The 16,166-nt window shown below is 46.2% G+C and overlaps 2 protein-coding genes across 2 annotated transcripts in view; one reads left to right on the top strand and one right to left on the bottom strand.

Annotated features, from left to right (window-relative positions):
* Window positions 1-10: 10 nt before the first annotated feature.
* Window positions 11-388, bottom strand: LOC102874886 (60S ribosomal protein L32-like). Its single transcript, XM_006893948.1, has one exon. The coding sequence runs from the start codon at window positions 386-388 to the stop codon at window positions 11-13; it is 378 nt and encodes a 125-aa protein (XP_006894010.1).
* A 3,324-nt stretch (window positions 389-3,712) lies between these two features.
* The window catches only part of LOC102861080 (chromosome unknown open reading frame, human C21orf33), an 18,557-nt gene continuing 6,103 nt past the window's right edge, over window positions 3,713-16,166 (top strand). Inside the window, exons 1-4 of the mRNA XM_006894055.1 lie at window positions 3,713-3,985; window positions 4,130-4,182; window positions 10,121-10,234; window positions 11,238-11,357. Coding sequence (XP_006894117.1) covers window positions 3,713-3,985; window positions 4,130-4,182; window positions 10,121-10,234; window positions 11,238-11,357 — 560 coding nt within the window. The remainder of the gene's footprint in view (window positions 3,986-4,129; window positions 4,183-10,120; window positions 10,235-11,237; window positions 11,358-16,166) is intronic.

Genomic DNA, 16,166 nt, shown 5'->3' on the forward strand with positions numbered 1-16,166 from the left:
AACAAGCTTTCTATTCATTTTCTTCACTGCGCAGTCTGGCTTTGGGATTGGTGACTCTAACTGCCAGCCGGGCTGCTCTTTCCACAATGGCTTTGAGGTTCTTGGAGGAAACATTGTGCATAATCTCAGCACCGTAAGATTTGTTCCACATCAGCAGCACCTCCAGCTCCTTGACATTGTGGACTAGGAATTTGTGGAAGCCACTGGGCAACATGTGCTTTGTCTTCTTGTTGCTCCTGTAACCAATGTTGGGCATCAAGATCTGGCCCTTTAATCTTCTCTGAACCCTGTTGTTGATGCCTCTATAACAGACTGACTGGTGGCAGATGAACTTCTTGGTCCTCTTTTTGACAATCTTTGGCTTCAACAGGGGTCTGAGGGCAGCCATTATGCCAGCAGATGACTGCCACCTCTGAAGAAAGCACAGGAGAGCGTGCCACTATAGTTATTCTGTCTCACAAATAGAAACCAAAGTTGCAGATAATTTTCCTTCTTGGACCAGGAGGCAGTGATTAGAACAGAGCAAAGAGACACTGCATGGTTCAAAATCAGGAAGGGTGTATGCTAGGGATGTATCCTGTCTCTTTTCAATCTATATGCAGAACAGATCATCCAGGAGGCTGGGCTGTATGAGGAGGAATGCATTATGAAAATGACACAACCCTGCTTGCTGAGGAGGACTTAAAGCACCTGCTGCAGAAGGCCAAGGACTACAGCCTTCAATGTGGATTGAAGTTCAATATCAAGAAAACAAAAGATTCTCACCACTGGGTGATTGGCAGCATTATGACAGAGAGTGAAGAGACTGAGATTGTTAACAGTTTTAGTTTGCTTGGCTCCACAATCAGTACTTGTGGTACCAGCAGCCAGGAAATCAAAAGACAAAATTGCATTGGGAAAATCTACTGAAGTGCAATGATGTCAGTCTGGAGGCTATGGTATGCCTCATCCAGGCCATGGTCCTCACAATTGCTTGCTATGCGTCAGAGAGCTGGACAATGCATAGGACTGATAGAGAATTGATGCCTTTGAGCTGTGGTGCTGGAGAAGAATGTTGAATATACCAGTGACTTCCAGGAGTACATACAGGTTTGTCCTTGTGAGGGTGAAACCAGGCTGCTCCTTCGAGACAAGGATTCTGAGGTTTCGTCTGACATACTCTGGGCATGTTGCAAGGAGGAACTAGTCCTTGGAGAGGGACATCATGCTTGGAACGGTGGAGGGACAGAGGAAGTGAGGAAGACCATCTGAGATGGATGGATTCAGGCACTGGGGTAATGACAGTAGGTGTGTCAGAGGCAATAAAGTTGTCATAGGATAGAGCAGGATTCAGGGCTCTTGTACATAGGATCGCTATGAGTTGCAAGCAATTTGATGGCACACAACAATACAACAAGAAGCCTGGAGCCTAATTGGTGATCTCCCCACCCCCCCACCCCACCCATGGCAATCTCTCTAATCGTATCTCAGTCCCCAGGTGCCACTCAGGATTTGGAGCTGAGAAGAGGTTCTTCACAGCAGTGTCCAGCAGCGGGGAAAAAGTTAAGAGCTGTAATTCACAGCAATTGGAAAAAGGGCAGTGTGACATCCCAGGCACTGCTTTTGTTATAATATTCACAGTATTCTCACATTGTTTTCACTTCCTGCCTGTGGAAGTCAGTTAAGGATGGACAACTTGAGTATCAATAAGAATAATTGCATTGTAATGAAACAACAGCAAAAATGTAAACCCAGTAACAGTTACTTAAAAATACTATGGTTACTTTCTGGGAATGCTGGCAAACCAGTGTCATCTCTGTTACTGCTCTTAGGTACCATCAAGTTGGCTGCCTCAAAGCACCCCTATAAACAACGTCTGAACTTTGTCCTGTCCAATGCCATTCTCAAGATCTGTTTCCTGTTAAAGCCCACTGGGGTAGTCACCATGTCAGTCCATCTCGTTGAGTCTTCCTCTCTTGCTTACCTTTCTCAGCATGATGTCTCTCTTCAAGCATTTGTTCCTTCTGATAAAACATTCAAAGTAAGTGAAACAAAGGCTCACCATATTTGTGTCTAAGCACACTAGTTGCTCTTCCTGACAGATTTATTCTTTTGGCAATCCATGGGATATTCAGTACTGTGCCACCATCACAATTCAAAGGCATCAATTCTGTCTTCTTCATTGTCTAACTTTCATATAGGAAGGAACTGAAAATGCCATGACTTGGATCAGGTATACCTTAGTCTTTAAACTGACATCCTTGTTCGTTAGCACTTTGAAGAGGTCCTTGATAGCACATTTTCCCAGTACAACATATTGTTTAACTTCTTGACTGCTGCTCCCATGGGTGTAGACTGCATCCAAGTAAAATTAAGTAATTGACAACTTTAGTCTTCTCCATCTCATGATATTGCCTACTGGTGCAGTGGTAAGGATTTTTAATTTCCTTTTTCTTATTTTTAAAAAATTGTTATTTTTAACAAAAGTTTACAGAAAAGTTGGAGTTTTCATTCATTCATAGTTGCACATTTTCTTCCCTATACCCCCAGTTCACTTTTAAAAAAAATCATTTATTGTTGCTTAATTTCCTCTCTCTGCCCCCCACCCCTTCCCCCAGTTCACTTTGCTATGCACCTCATTCTGGACTGTTGTCACAGGATTTTTATTTCTTGATACTGAGATATCTTTTGCAATGAGTGCTTAAGTCTTCCTCACTTTCTGCAAGGAAGGTTGTGTCCTCTGCCTAACTCAGGTTGTTGATGAGGCTTCCCCCAATCCTGATACCACATTCCTCTTCAGAGTCCAACTTCTTGAATGATTTGCTCAGCATATGGATTGAATAGGTATGGAGAAAGGATGTAACGGTTGATTGAACACCAATGACTGAACACCAGACGAGGTGGTGGAAGACATCATATAGAGTGTATATGAATGACTGTATCAAACAATATAAAAGAATTATATGGAAACCAATAAAAGATTAAAAAAAACCAAAAAAGCCCAACAAAGGGAAGAAAACACCAAAATAGATGTCAGAAGTGACTGACTGTAACTTGCATTGGAATGAAAAGAAGCCAACAACAAGGGGGGGGGGGGAATATACTTAAAAGCTGGAAAATAAAAGGAAATAATCAAGCATTTGTCCTGTTGTTAGATGAGCCGAACCCCTGGATAACAGGCAGATTTCAGTTTATGTTCTAACGCCATGACAATGAAAAAGATGCCTCTAGTTATAATTCCATTGGGAAATGGGTTGTGGCTTTGTTAATAAGGCACGATTAAAGTAGGCTCTTGAAACAATGTCCTGAGATAACTTTTACACAGTGATCTTATACTGGTTTTCTAAGGTTTTAAATCTTAACGGAAGACTACCCATCTTTTTGTCAAGGAATTGCTGGTGGATTCAAGGCTCTGGAGAGACATCGCTTTTCGGGTTAGCAGGGCTAAATCAATCAACAGTTTAAACAAAAAAGCACGCAGCCAAGGAGAGCCGATAGGGAATAGAGATGCCAAAGCCAAATGCACATCACACAGGAGCAGAAGCTGAGACAAGGACTAGAGCCTAGAATTTGGCGGCTTCCTGCCTGCTTTTGCAATTGAATAGCCCAACGTCACCAAGGGCCTCAGGCTGGTAGACGGGAACACGGCCCAAGTACCAAAGAGAAGGATCAGCCATTCCCAGACTGCCATCCACGTTTACCTGCTCAAGAGAACAGCGCCGAAAAGCACAAGATGATTCTGCGCAGGCGCGGTTCCACCCACAGGCGGGCCCTCGCCAGGGCAGCCAGAGCGCCATCCTGCGAGTCTGCGCACGCGCGACCTCCCGACTCCGTTACCACTGGCTTGGTCATGGCTGCTGCCAGTGTCGTACCGAGGCTCGTGGCTGCCTCCATGCTGGCGCCGCTCCCCGGCAGCGTGAGGCTGCTGTCGCCAGGCAGGCGGGCACTGTCCCCGCGGGCGGCCTTCCACAGCTCTGCGCCGTGTCCTGGGGCCAGAGTGGCAGTGGTGAGTGTACAGCGCCAGCGCGGGAGGCCTGGGAAAGATCACCGGGCGGGGGCGGGGCCGGTGGAGGCGTGGTCTGGGGCGGGGCCTGGAGCGCGGCCCGCCTCCCGGTGTTGTTCACGCGCAAACTCTGCTTTCTCTTACCAGGTTCTGTCTGGATGTGGCGTCTACGACGGGACAGAGATCCACGAGGCCTCAGCGTAAGCTCTTGACAGAGCCCAAGTGTCCTCTCGCACCCTTGGGGAAGGTCTTTCTTCCTCGTGGAGCTCGGCACTTGGGGAGCACTAATTTTTCAATACCTTTTCTCTAGTTCGTATGGAGTTGCGTTGCAAACTTAGAGGCTGCGTCTCTGGCACTTGTACTCCTTGAGAGACATACTGACTGCAGCAAAGGACTCATGTACCCAAGATGATGAGGACGGCACAGGATACCGCAGGGTTCCGGTCTTGTCCACAAGGTGGCTGTTAGTAATACCTGACTCGCTGGCACCTAACAACAACCGTTTGTAAGGAGGAGACTGAGAACACTTGAGCCCATTGCTGCAGTCAGTATGTCAGTCCATCCTTTTGGAGATCTTCCTCTCTTTTGCTGATTGTTTGCCATTCCAAGCCTGACATCTCTTTCCAAGGATTATCTTCTTCTAGAAAGATGTCTAAAGTATGTGAGATGAAGCTTCACCATCCTCACTTCCAGGAGCACCCTGCAATTTTACCAAAACGTTATCTGTTCTTTGGCAATCTCTGGATTATTCATTATTTGTCTCCAACACCACAACTCAAAGGCATCAATTTTTTGTCATCTTTATTCATTGTCCAGCACTGAGATGCCTAGCAAGTGACCATGACCTGTATCAGGTGGACCTTAGTCTTCAAACTGACATTGCCCTTCAGTATTTTGGATGGGTCCCTGATAGCAGATGTGCCCAAATCAATATGGCTTCTGGTCTCCTAACTGCTGGTACAAAGGATGTTGATTGTGGATCCAAGTAAGATGAAATCATTGACAGTTTCAGTCTTTTCTCTTTCATGATGTTGCCTGTTGGGCCTGTAATGAGGACCTTTGTTTTTTTGATAACTGAGATATAATCCATACTGAAGGCTGTAGGCCTTGATCCTCTGCAACAGGCATTTAAATCCTCCTCACTTTAAGCAACCAAGATTGTGTCATCTGTTTTATGCATCTTGTTGATGAGTCTTCCTCTGATCCTGATGCCATCTTCTTAAAAAGTCCAGCTTCAATGTTTGCTCAGCATACAAATTGAATAGGTATAGAGAAACGATACAACCCTGATACATATTCTTCATGATTTTAAATCATGCAATGTTCCCTTGCTCTGGTTTTGACAGCAGCTTCTTGGTTTAGGTATAGATTCCATATGAGCACAAGTTAGTGTTCTGGGGTTATGGTCCACCAGTCAAGTGGTTTTACACAGCCAATAAAACACTGATATTATTCTAGTACTCTGCTTTCAGCCAGAATCTATCTGACATCAGCAGTGATAGCCTCTTATAACCCCAACTTGAATGTCTGGCAGTTCTTTGTTTATGTACTGTTCTAGCTATTATTGGAAAATTAGTATTTTGGTTGCACATGATATTAATGATATTGTTGGATAATTTCCACATTTTGTTCGATCACCTTTCTTAGCAATGGGAACAATTCTAGATCTCTTCCAGTCAGTAAGCCATGCCCTTGTTCTCTAGATTTCCTGGCATAGACTGGTGAGCATGTCCAGGGTTGCATCTATTAGTTGAAACGTGTCAATTTGTATTCCAACTATTCCTGGGACCTAATATTTGCCAGTGTCTTCAACGCAGTTTGAATGTATTCTCTGTTACTATTTGTTCTTGTTCATATGGTACTTGCTGAAATTTTTCAGTGTAGATCAACTCTTTTTGGTATAGTGACTGTATATTCCTTCCATCTTCTTTTGATACTGAAGCCTCAAAAAATCCACTGGAAGGTCAGCTCGGAATCAGTTTCAATATGCTGGCAATGAGTTCGAATTTATTTGACCAAAATTGCACATCAACCTGCAGTATATAAGAGAACACAAAGATAAATTGAGGGAGAAAAAGAAGTCCTAAACCTGTCATTCACGAAAAAAACCCAAACAACCCCACCAAAACCTGTCATTCTTAGTTGTCACTTACATAGTCATCTACACAGCCTAGGTAGAGGTCTGGTGGCTTTGTGGTAAGGTGGTGTGCTGCCAACCCAAAGGCGTGAGGTACAACTCCACTTGCTGCTCTATTGGAGAAAGATGGGCTGTCTCCTCTCATGTGATTTACAGCCTCTAAAAACCCACTTGACAGTCAGCTATGAGTCTGACTTGATGGTCCATAACAATGTAGTCCCTGGGTGGTGCTAACAGTTAAGCAGTAGGCTACTGGGCAGAAAGATTGGTGGTTGGAGCCCATCTAGAAGCACCTCAGAAAAAAAGACCAGGGAATTGTCTTCTGAAAAGTCAGTGTTGAAAACTAGAGTTGCCTTGACTTAGAATTGGTTTGGTGGCAACTAAGAACATCAATTTGTCATCCAGACAAGACCATTGACTATTTTTTGCCTTGTAATTTCCAGTTCACTCATTGTTGGGTTGAGATCATTAATAGCTTCAGTTTGCTTGGCCCCACAGTCAACACTCTTGGTACCAGCAGCCAAGAAATGTCAGACTCTCCAGAGTATGGAAGAGCAACATTGTCAGTCTGGAGACTAAGGTGTGCCTGATCCAGACCATGGTCTTCGCAGTTACTTGCCATGCATTAGAAAGCTGGACAATGACTGAGGATGATAGAACTGATGCCTTTGAGTTGTGGTGCTTGAGAAGAGTTTTGAATATATCATCGACTGCTGGGAGAACAAACAGGTTTGCCCTGGAGAGGGTGAAACCAGGCTGTTCCTTGGAGGCAATGATTCTGAAGCTCCATTTGACACACTTTGGCTAGGAGGGCCCAGTCCTTGGAGAGGGTCAACACAAGAGAGGAACACCCTGGATGAGATGGATTGACTCAATGACTGCAGTAATAAGGGAAGGTGTGTTAGGGATGATAAGGTTTTCTCAGGATAGAGCAGAGTTCACAGCTGTTGGACGTAGGGTCACTATGAGTCTCAAACGACTCAACAGCTCTTTACAACAGCAACGTACTGGTGTGCCCAGAGGCGCTCTGATGAGTAGAGAGCCTAGTCTATAGAAAGCTGTACTGCTGACCCCAAAGCCACACCTCTCTGGCAGTTTGAATCTACTAGTGGCTCCTTGGGAAAAAGATGGACTGTTTCTTCAGTAAGATATATAGCCTCAGAAACCCATGAGAGAATCAGCTAGGAGTTTCTTCTGACTTGATGGCAATGAGTTTGAGTTTTTACTATATCAGGATTCATTCTGATGCCCTTAAATACTTTGTTTTGGTTTTTAAAATGATTGTTTTACATCCTAGGCAATAGATCACAGTCTTTTATGTTTACAGTCAAACACAATAGTTTGATTTTTTAATTTTAAAAAGCAGCCCTGAGCATGACCAATGAATGGCCCTCTTGGGATAATTCTCAGATGATTCAGAGTGAATGGGAGAGGAGCGTTAATCGTTTCTCAGGGAATGATCCCTCTGGGGCCAGTGTACTTCTGCTGAGCAGACTCGGGCCTTCATCTACCCTGAGGCACCTGAGGCTCGTGGCTCACCTGCCCTTCCATTTGGCAGTGACACACCAGACACAGCAGTGAGCTTGACAATGATCTGAAAGGTGGCAAAGGGTCCACATGAGTTTCCTGTTGAGGGTTTGGATGGAGGAGAAGTGGAGAAGCCAGGGTGTGGCTTGACACCTTCCAGGAGATGGGTGGGGAGACATCTCTGCAGTGATTGTGTGGTGCTCTGCAGAACTCGAGCATGTGGACCAGACCTTAATATGTTGCTGCACACTTTTAAATTGACTACTGACCTTAGAAACACTTTTCCTCCTCATCTTCCTCCTCCTCTTCCTCTCCTTCTTCCTCTTCTCCTCCTCTTCTCCTCTCCTTCCTCTCCTCCTCCTCCTCTTCTTCTCCTCTTCCTCTTCTTTTCCTCCTCTTCTCTTCTTCTTCTCCTCCTCCCCCTTCCTCCCTTCCTCTTCCTTTCCTCTTCCTCCTCCTCCTCCCCTCCACCTCTTCTCCTCCTCCTCCTTCTCCTCTTCTTCTTCGTGTTAACTGCCACATACTGACTGTGGGATCTCAGAAACTTTCTCTTGTCTCGAGTCTCATTCTCATCTGTGAAAATGGCATAGTCATAAACTGTCTCTGGGGAGTAGTGAGTTCTTGGGTATTTGGGAACACCCTTAGCTCTGAGTGAGTGACATCACTAGTGTGACTTCCTGTCTCTAGCTGCACTGGGTCTGTCACTCCAACAGATATGTCTTGGAGAAAGTGAAGGCAGATTGCTCTTTAATAGCAAGGATGGTGAGGCTTTGTCTCACTTACTGTGGGTATGTGCTAGGAGATGCTATTCCTTGGAAGGACATGATGCTTGGACAGGTGGAAGGACAACAGAGGAGAGGAAGATGCTCAACCAGGTGGATTGACAGAGTGACTCCAGCAATAGGCCCAAGCGTGTCACAGATTGTGAACTTGGTACAGGATAGGACAAGGTTCAGATCTATTTTTTATAGGGTCAGTGTGAGTTGCGCTTGACTTAGCGACACCGAATAATAATAAAGTGACTTTCTGACCCTTGGGGAAAGAGAACTCTTTACTGGCTTCCTTACACAGGTCTCCCTGGCTCTCCCATCTCACCTTGTAGAGAAGTTGGAGAAGACTGGCCATTGAGTCAACTAAGCTTGCTGACTGCCATCCCTTGCTTAAGACAACCCCATGCTCAGTAGGGTGAAACACTACCTAATCCTGGGTCATCTCCATGATTGGTTGTGATCTGGATTATTATGATCCATAGGCTGATAGGCAACATGATAAATGGAGAAAAGCTTGAAATTATTAACAGTATAATTTTACTTGGATCTACAGTCAATATCCTTGGTGCCAGCAAGCCTGCCCTCAAGGACTTCTCCAGAGTACTAAGGAGCAGTGAGTGATGTTAGTTTAAAATCTAAGGTGCACTTGATTCAGGCCATGGTGTTTTCAGTCACTTGCTATACCTCTTAGAGCTGGACCATGAATAAGGATGACAAGAAGAATTGTTGCCTTTGAAGTGTGGTGTTTGAGGAAGGTAATGAATATCCCATGGACTGCCAAAAGAACAAGCAGCTATGTCTTGGAGAAAGTGTATCCAGAGTGCTCCTTACAGGCACAGATGGTGAAGCTTTGCCTTATATACTTTGGGCATCTTGGTAGGAGAGATTGTTTCTTGGAAGTGGCGTCATGCTTGGAAAAGTGGAGGGTCAGCGAAGGAGAGGAAGACACTTGACAAGATTGGCACAGTGACCACAGCAATGGGCTCAAGTATTTTGGAGATGATGAGGAAGGCACAGAATATGAGAGGGTTCAGATCTGTCCATAGGGTCACTATGAGTCATACTCAACTCGATGGCACCTAGCAACTACGTAGGGTTTTTACTGCTGGACTTTTTTTTAAAAAGTAGATCACCAGGCTTCTCTACCTTGTTTCAGCTCCTCTAAAGTCTCTTTAGCATAGTAGCCACATGCAGACTTCCACTGGGCGGAAGTGAACTGAGTGTCTGGCTAGAGGGTGAGACTCCCACTAAATTGGGCTGCACATGGTTGTCCAGGCTGCAGCTTTTGTGGGGTGCGTGCTGTGGAGGGCTCAGCCATGGAGGCTTGTAGGGGTGTGGCCTGTGGGAGGTCAGACTGGTCCTGGTAAAAGGAGTGAGCTCACCAGCAGCCTGGAGACTGGAGTTGGAGCCTGCTGTGATGCCAGCCTTGTCCCTTGACCTCTGTGCCCCAGCTTGTGAAGTAAGATAGCGGAACTGACTATCTCTGCAGTCCTCTCTGCACGCTGACCTTTTCCTGTGTGCTGCTTGGCATGTGATTCTGTCCTGACAGGGTGACAGTGGATGGGAATGTTGAGTGTTAGGTTGCTAATAAGCCATAGCTTTGTACTGGCACTTAGCCAAAATTCCTCTCTTTGGAAATGAGTAGCATGTAATAGGTTCTGGATTGGGCATGTTTTAAAGTTGCATTTTTTGATCCTCGTGCAGGATCCTGGTCCACCTGAGCCGCGGGGGTGCTGATGTTCAGATCTTTGCCCCGAGCACACCACAGATGCACGTGGTTGACCACACCAAGGGGCAGCCTTCTGAGGGAGAGACCAGGTGAGTTCCACCTCCCAGCCTTGGATGTGGTGAGTGAGTGGGACCCAGAGCCCAGTGTGTGCCTGGAACAGCTGCTTGTGGAGCTGATCAGGGGCTTCAGGGGCTGCCCCTTTACCCTCCACCTGTGTCAGCTCCACAAGTCTGTAGCTCCTTTCTAGACTGCCATTCCTGACTGAGGCACATGCAGTTCTGGCCTCAGTTCCCTGACATCCTGTGCTGCCACGTGCTGCACACTTCCAGGGACCAGTGCTGTGTCTTCCTGGTGGGTGAAGACAGTGGGGAAGGGGTGATAGGAGGAAAAACCAAAGCTTTGTCCCTTCTGTGATCATTGTTCTAATAGGTTGGAAGTGTGTGCACCACGTGCGTGAGTGCACTTGCGCACAAACCTATTTAAAAGCCAAACCTGTCCCCTACAAGGCCAAGGTGCTGGTAGCTTCCTACAGTTGTTAACCTTTGAGTTGCTCCGCTGACCCAGAGTCGGAGGGTCTTATCCATCCCAGTGAGTATGTAATTGATCCCCTTGTTAAATCCTGGGCCGTGGCAGAGACAGAGAGATGCAGAGTAATTTGTGGTGGATTCTGAAGTGCAAGTTTTAAAATAATTCCAGAAAGGCAATATACAATGAGGATATGATTAGATACTGTAATTGATTACACTGATCAGTTGAAATTAGTGTTAAAAACAAAATGTCTATGAATGATTAAATGTAAAGGCAGTACGGTTTCAAAACTTCCACTCCAAATTAAACTTAAAAAAAAAAAGAATTCCAGGCTAATGTTTTAACAGTATAAGTACTTTTCTTGTCAGTGACCTTAAACTCTGTTTTGGAAGCACAAGCCCTGTAGGTGTGAACCTCCCCACCCCCAGCCAAGGTCTCTGCCGTTAGCACTGGGCTCTTGCTTTTCTGTGGGGAGGAGGGCTCTGACTGCTGCCTGGTGCTCCCACATTCTGCATGTGCCGTTAGGCTTTAGCCTCTCTCTTATGCCCCCCCTGCTCCTCCCAGGAACGTCCTGACAGAATCGGCGAGGATTGCACGTGGCAAGATCTCTGACCTGGCCCAGCTCCGCGCAGCTGACCACGATGCTGCCATCTTCCCTGGAGGATTTGGAGCAGCTAAAAACCTGTGCGTATTTTAAGTTTTAGAGTCTTCTGTTGCTTTCTCTGAGGCCCAGTAGATGTGGAAACAATGATGACGGGGAGGTGTCGGGCCCAAACTCTTTGTGTCGCTGCTATAAATGAGGCAGTGCTGCTAGGCTTGGAGCCTCTCTGGCCTGTCTGCGGGATGTGAGAGGGCCTCACTTTCTCCTGCATCTGAGGTTGTCCTCACAGAGCACATCTGGCACGAGCCCCACCATCACTGAGCACCCTGTGCCATGTTACAGCCACCTCACTGTTTTGTTCCTTGAAAAACATCTTTCTCCTGTGAAGTCTTGTGCATGAGAAGTTCCTTTTCCTTGTTGACGTCTTTTGAATGACATTCTTCTCTGGAAGAAGCAAGGGGGAAAAAACCCTTCCTCCTTTTTAGTTTGTTGTCTGGGTTGTGACCACAGTCACTGGGACGTGAGCCTGGGAGGTGGCAGTACATCCCTCTGTGATGGTTTCGGGTCCTCTTTAGGAGCTCTTTTTTCCCTCATTTCTCTTTCATAAAAGCTGTTTGTGTGGTTTTACTGTCCAAGTGCAGTCCCAGCTTAGACAGTGAGATCCACTGTCCAGTGACAGACTTTTAAGTGGAGTTCTTTCTGCCTTGTCTCTGAAGCATTGGCCTGAGATATTTTAATACAGCATGGCAAGAGCAGCCCACATACCCAAAGGTTGTAGCGTTTGAATGTGGATCACAGCACAGTGGCGGCCTGGATAGAGATACCGCAGGTGGAGCAGCCAGGCCTGGGCCAGAGATGTCCTTGTGTCAGTCGTAGAGCTGCCTGTCCAAGTGCCCGGCAGTTGCAGGTGTATTTTTGTTGCAGGGTCTTCTTGATAATAGAAGACAAATCCAGTGAAATGTTTTGTTCTAACAGACCTACTTTGTCAAAGGAAAATACAGACCCGCATGACACCTTGCCACTTTGACACCAGGCCTCTTGGTGCAAGGCCTGGGAATCTGCATCCTCTGTTAGGAGTGCCGCTCTCCTCCTCTGACTCCTGTCTTCTTCCCTCACCTCACCAACAGACCCTCAGCATTCTCTTACCTCACCAGTTGGTTCTTTCATTGTAAAAATAATGTGTCTGACATCAGAACTGACCTCCACTAACATCATAGCAGGGAAGAATTCTCAGCCACAGCAGCACAGAGACAGTTCCTATGAGGTCAGACTGCCTCCCACATTCACATCTCCTCCCACAATTCTAACCACTGTCCTTCTCCAGGCTCTCACTGCTCTTCTGCTTGGTTTATGAATTCCATTGTGGTGGCCACACAGAACTCGTAGGCAGCACTCAGGACCGTGAAGTTATTTTAGGGAAGTAACAGGTTATGGTTCAGGCTGCGAACAGTGAAGATGTAATCATTCAGCCAGGACAGTCATGTACAGGCATGGCCGGCCTCACAGGCTTGGCTTCTGGCTAATTTGGGCATGTGTTAGAATGCTCTCTTAGCTCTGTCAATTACGTACCAGTCCAGCTCTCCCACCTTGCAGCTGTTTCTCCTCATGATTGCTCTAAGGGCACTGCTTCTAGTACGGTACCCAGCAGTGTTCCTCTATTGTTCATGGGGTCTCGAAGCCTGTGCTTTTAGAAGTGGATAGTCAAGCCTGCTTCCTAGTTTGTTCTGGGAGCTCAGCATTTGTAAAACAGCTGACACCTGAGGGAGCAGACAAGGAGCAGGCAGGTATGTATCTAAGCCATTAAGAGCGGCAGCAAGCAAGTCACTCCCCCAGTACAGCAGATTGACCGATTAGTGTGATACCCCTAAGAGCAAACCCTAAGGACAAGCAAACATACAGATATCATGGTGGGGGCTTGGGGGCGGTGGAGGAAGGCCAGAGCCATGTCCAAAATGAAATAGAACTCCTAAAGATTGACATTCTTGGCTGCTTTCAATCAGACAGTCCTATGATGTGTTATGTTGGGAATAGTTTAAAAAGACCATTTCCAGATCGATCCTGAAATACAATGCTGTGACAGGATACTATCCATACACATACAAAGAAGACCCATTATACAACTATAAATCAAATATAATACACCAACATCTAAACCCACAGATGAGGAAATGGAAGATTTCTACCAACCTTTGCAGTCCGCATCAATTCAGAGGACTCCCACATTAGGGCTTAAGCTTCAGCCATTCCCTGACCTCCATTCCTTCGGCCTCCTTGACTGTGACCTTCCTCCGGAGACTGTGTGAATGTTTAGACTTCCAGTCCAGAAGCCATTCTCCTCCTCCATCCAGATCCACTTCTCTCCACGTTCCCTTGGGTTGGCTGTCGGAAGAGTACCTTGTTCTCTGCCGGCTGTGGCACAGGGACCTCCTGGCTGTCTGTGCCCTCCCTGCTCTGGGTGTCCGATACTCGGAGAGGGGAAGGCACACTTTTAAAACGTGATGACTCTGGTCCCGCCTTACTCCCCTGTCTGGGGGGCTCGGAATGGGCTCCCCCGTCTGGGTTTGGGTCCTCCTGCACTTCTGTCGGTGTTGCTGCTCGTGTCTCACATCCAGACGTCCACACCTCCAGACTCACACCATGTCCAGACCACTCCCCAGCATCAGCTCCGAGAGGGAAACTTAGCAAATTGTCCCTGACATTTTCCCTGTGGGTTTGCCCGTGCTGTCCTCTTCAGAGATTACTGGGAGGGAGGTGGATGGGGAATGCCTGTGTTGGCTTTTATTTCTGAAAAGACAGGTTCATAAGGCTTCCATCTTGGAAGCAGGAATTGAGTTTGTAGATTGTCTGCCTAGCCTGGGACCGCTGGTACCTCCCCTGGCAGTGGAAGGGTGATTGGGGACTTTTGGGGTCACACCTCCCCAGCGTGGCTTGTGATACCTTGTTAATTTAAAAGCACAGACAGGAGAATTGAGGTTATTTGTGGTGATTAATTGCGTTCCAGAATCCACAAATGAATGTCTGAGGGAAGCTCCTGTTTACTGGCCTGTCCTAGGCTTTGTTGAGTTCACGTGACACCCCGTTCCCTCACCCCCTCCGGCCACTGGTCTCCTCAGGGTGGCAGTTGATGATGGTATTTAATGTATGCATGTGTCTACATAATTCAGGTGATGACAAGTTTATTATGGAAGTTAATTTTTCTTCCCTTTATGACTGTGAGACTTCCCACTGCTGGTCACTGTTAGCAGTTTCTTACATGTGTTTCTAAAGGTTCTGTGCATATGGGTGGGTTAAAAATGGAACCAGATGGAAGCATTTTGAGCTCACGGTTCCCATACGTCATATTTCTCCTAATGTCCTAGTGCTGCCATAGCACAGTTACAAGTGGGTGGTTTTAAAGAACAGAAGTTGATTATCTCTTAGTTCCAGAGGTTAAATGTCTGAGTTGGGTCTTGGCTGTGTCAGTTAATTCTGCATCCTCTTTCCTAACTTCTGCTGTCTGCCCACATCCTTGGTGTGCCGGGTCAGTGGATACATCTGTCTCGTCCTGTTACAGGATATCTGTCCTCTTCCCACTCTGTGTGCCTTTCTGGGTGTAAGGTACTACTCAGCAGGGTTTAGGTTTAGGATCCAGCCTCCTCCAGTGTGACCCCATTAACTCAGAAGAAGTTGTTTCCAAACAAGGTCACATCCACAGGCTCAGGATTTATGACTTTCACATGACTCTTTAGAGGACACAGTATTTGTCACTGAATGGTTTAGCTCAGTGATTTTTGAATGGCTCATTGCTCAGGATTTTTTTTTAAGATAAAAGCTAAAGAAAGATTTATTAGAAATTTAGATTCCAAAAGACCTGCTCCTTGAAAGGAAATATGGAGTTGAGGCCTGCTCCCATTCCAAAGAAAGGTGCCCCAACAGAGTGTGGAAATTATTGAACAATACCATTAATATCACATGCAAGCAAGATTCTGCTGAAAATTATCCAAAGAATATGTCAACAGAGAACTTCCATATATGCAGGCTGGATTTAGAGGAGGTTGTGGTATTAGGGATATTATAGCTAATGTTAGATGGATCTTGGCAGAAAGCAGAGAATACCAGAAGAATGTCTGTCTGTGCTTCATTGACTATGTAAAGGCTTTTGACTGTGTGGATCACAACAAGCTATGGCTAACTCTGAGAAGAATGGGAATCTCAGAATATTTGATTGTGCTAATGTGAAACCTATACTTGGACCAATAGGCAGTCGTCAGAGCAGAGCAAGGAGACACTACATGGTTCAAAATCAGGAAGGGGGTTGGTCAGGGATGTATTTTGTCTCCATACCTTTTCAATCTGTATGCAGAACAGATCATCCAAGATGCTGGGCTGAATGAGGAGGAATGTGGCATCATCAACAACCTGTGTTATGCAGATGACACAACCCTGCTCACTGAAACTAAGGAGGACCTGAGGCGTTTGCTGCAGAAGGTCAAGGACTGCAGTCTTCGATATGGATTGAAGCTCAATATAAAGAAAACAAAAGAATCTCACCACTGGGCCAATTGGCAGCATCAATATGGATGGTGAAGAGATTGAGATAGTTAACAGTTTTCGTTTACTTGGTTCCACAGTCAACACTCATGGTAACAGCAGCCAGGAAATCAGGAGATGAATTGCATTGGGAAAGTCAACTATGAGGGACCTCTCAGGAGTTCTGAAGTGCGATGATGTCAGGCTGGAGACTAAGGTGCGCCTGATCCAGGCTATAGTCTTTGCAATTACGTGCTATGCATCAGAGAGTTGGACAGTGAATAGGAATGATAGAAAGAGAATTGATGCCTTTGAGTTGTGGTGCTGGAGAAGAGTGTTGAATATACCATGGACTGCTAGGAGAACAAACAGGTTTGTCCTGG

The sequence above is a fragment of the Elephantulus edwardii genome, unplaced genomic scaffold (assembly GCF_000299155.1).
Source record: "Elephantulus edwardii isolate Elephantulus edwardi_28Jun2011 unplaced genomic scaffold, EleEdw1.0 scaffold00133, whole genome shotgun sequence".
NCBI classification, from domain to species: Eukaryota; Metazoa; Chordata; class Mammalia; order Macroscelidea; family Macroscelididae; genus Elephantulus; species Elephantulus edwardii.

Excerpts from the sequence above, each read along its gene's own strand:
- LOC102874886 (XM_006893948.1), bottom strand. The coding sequence starts at position 388 with ATGGCTGCCCTCAGACCCCTGTTGAAGCCAAAGATTGTCAAAAAGAGG.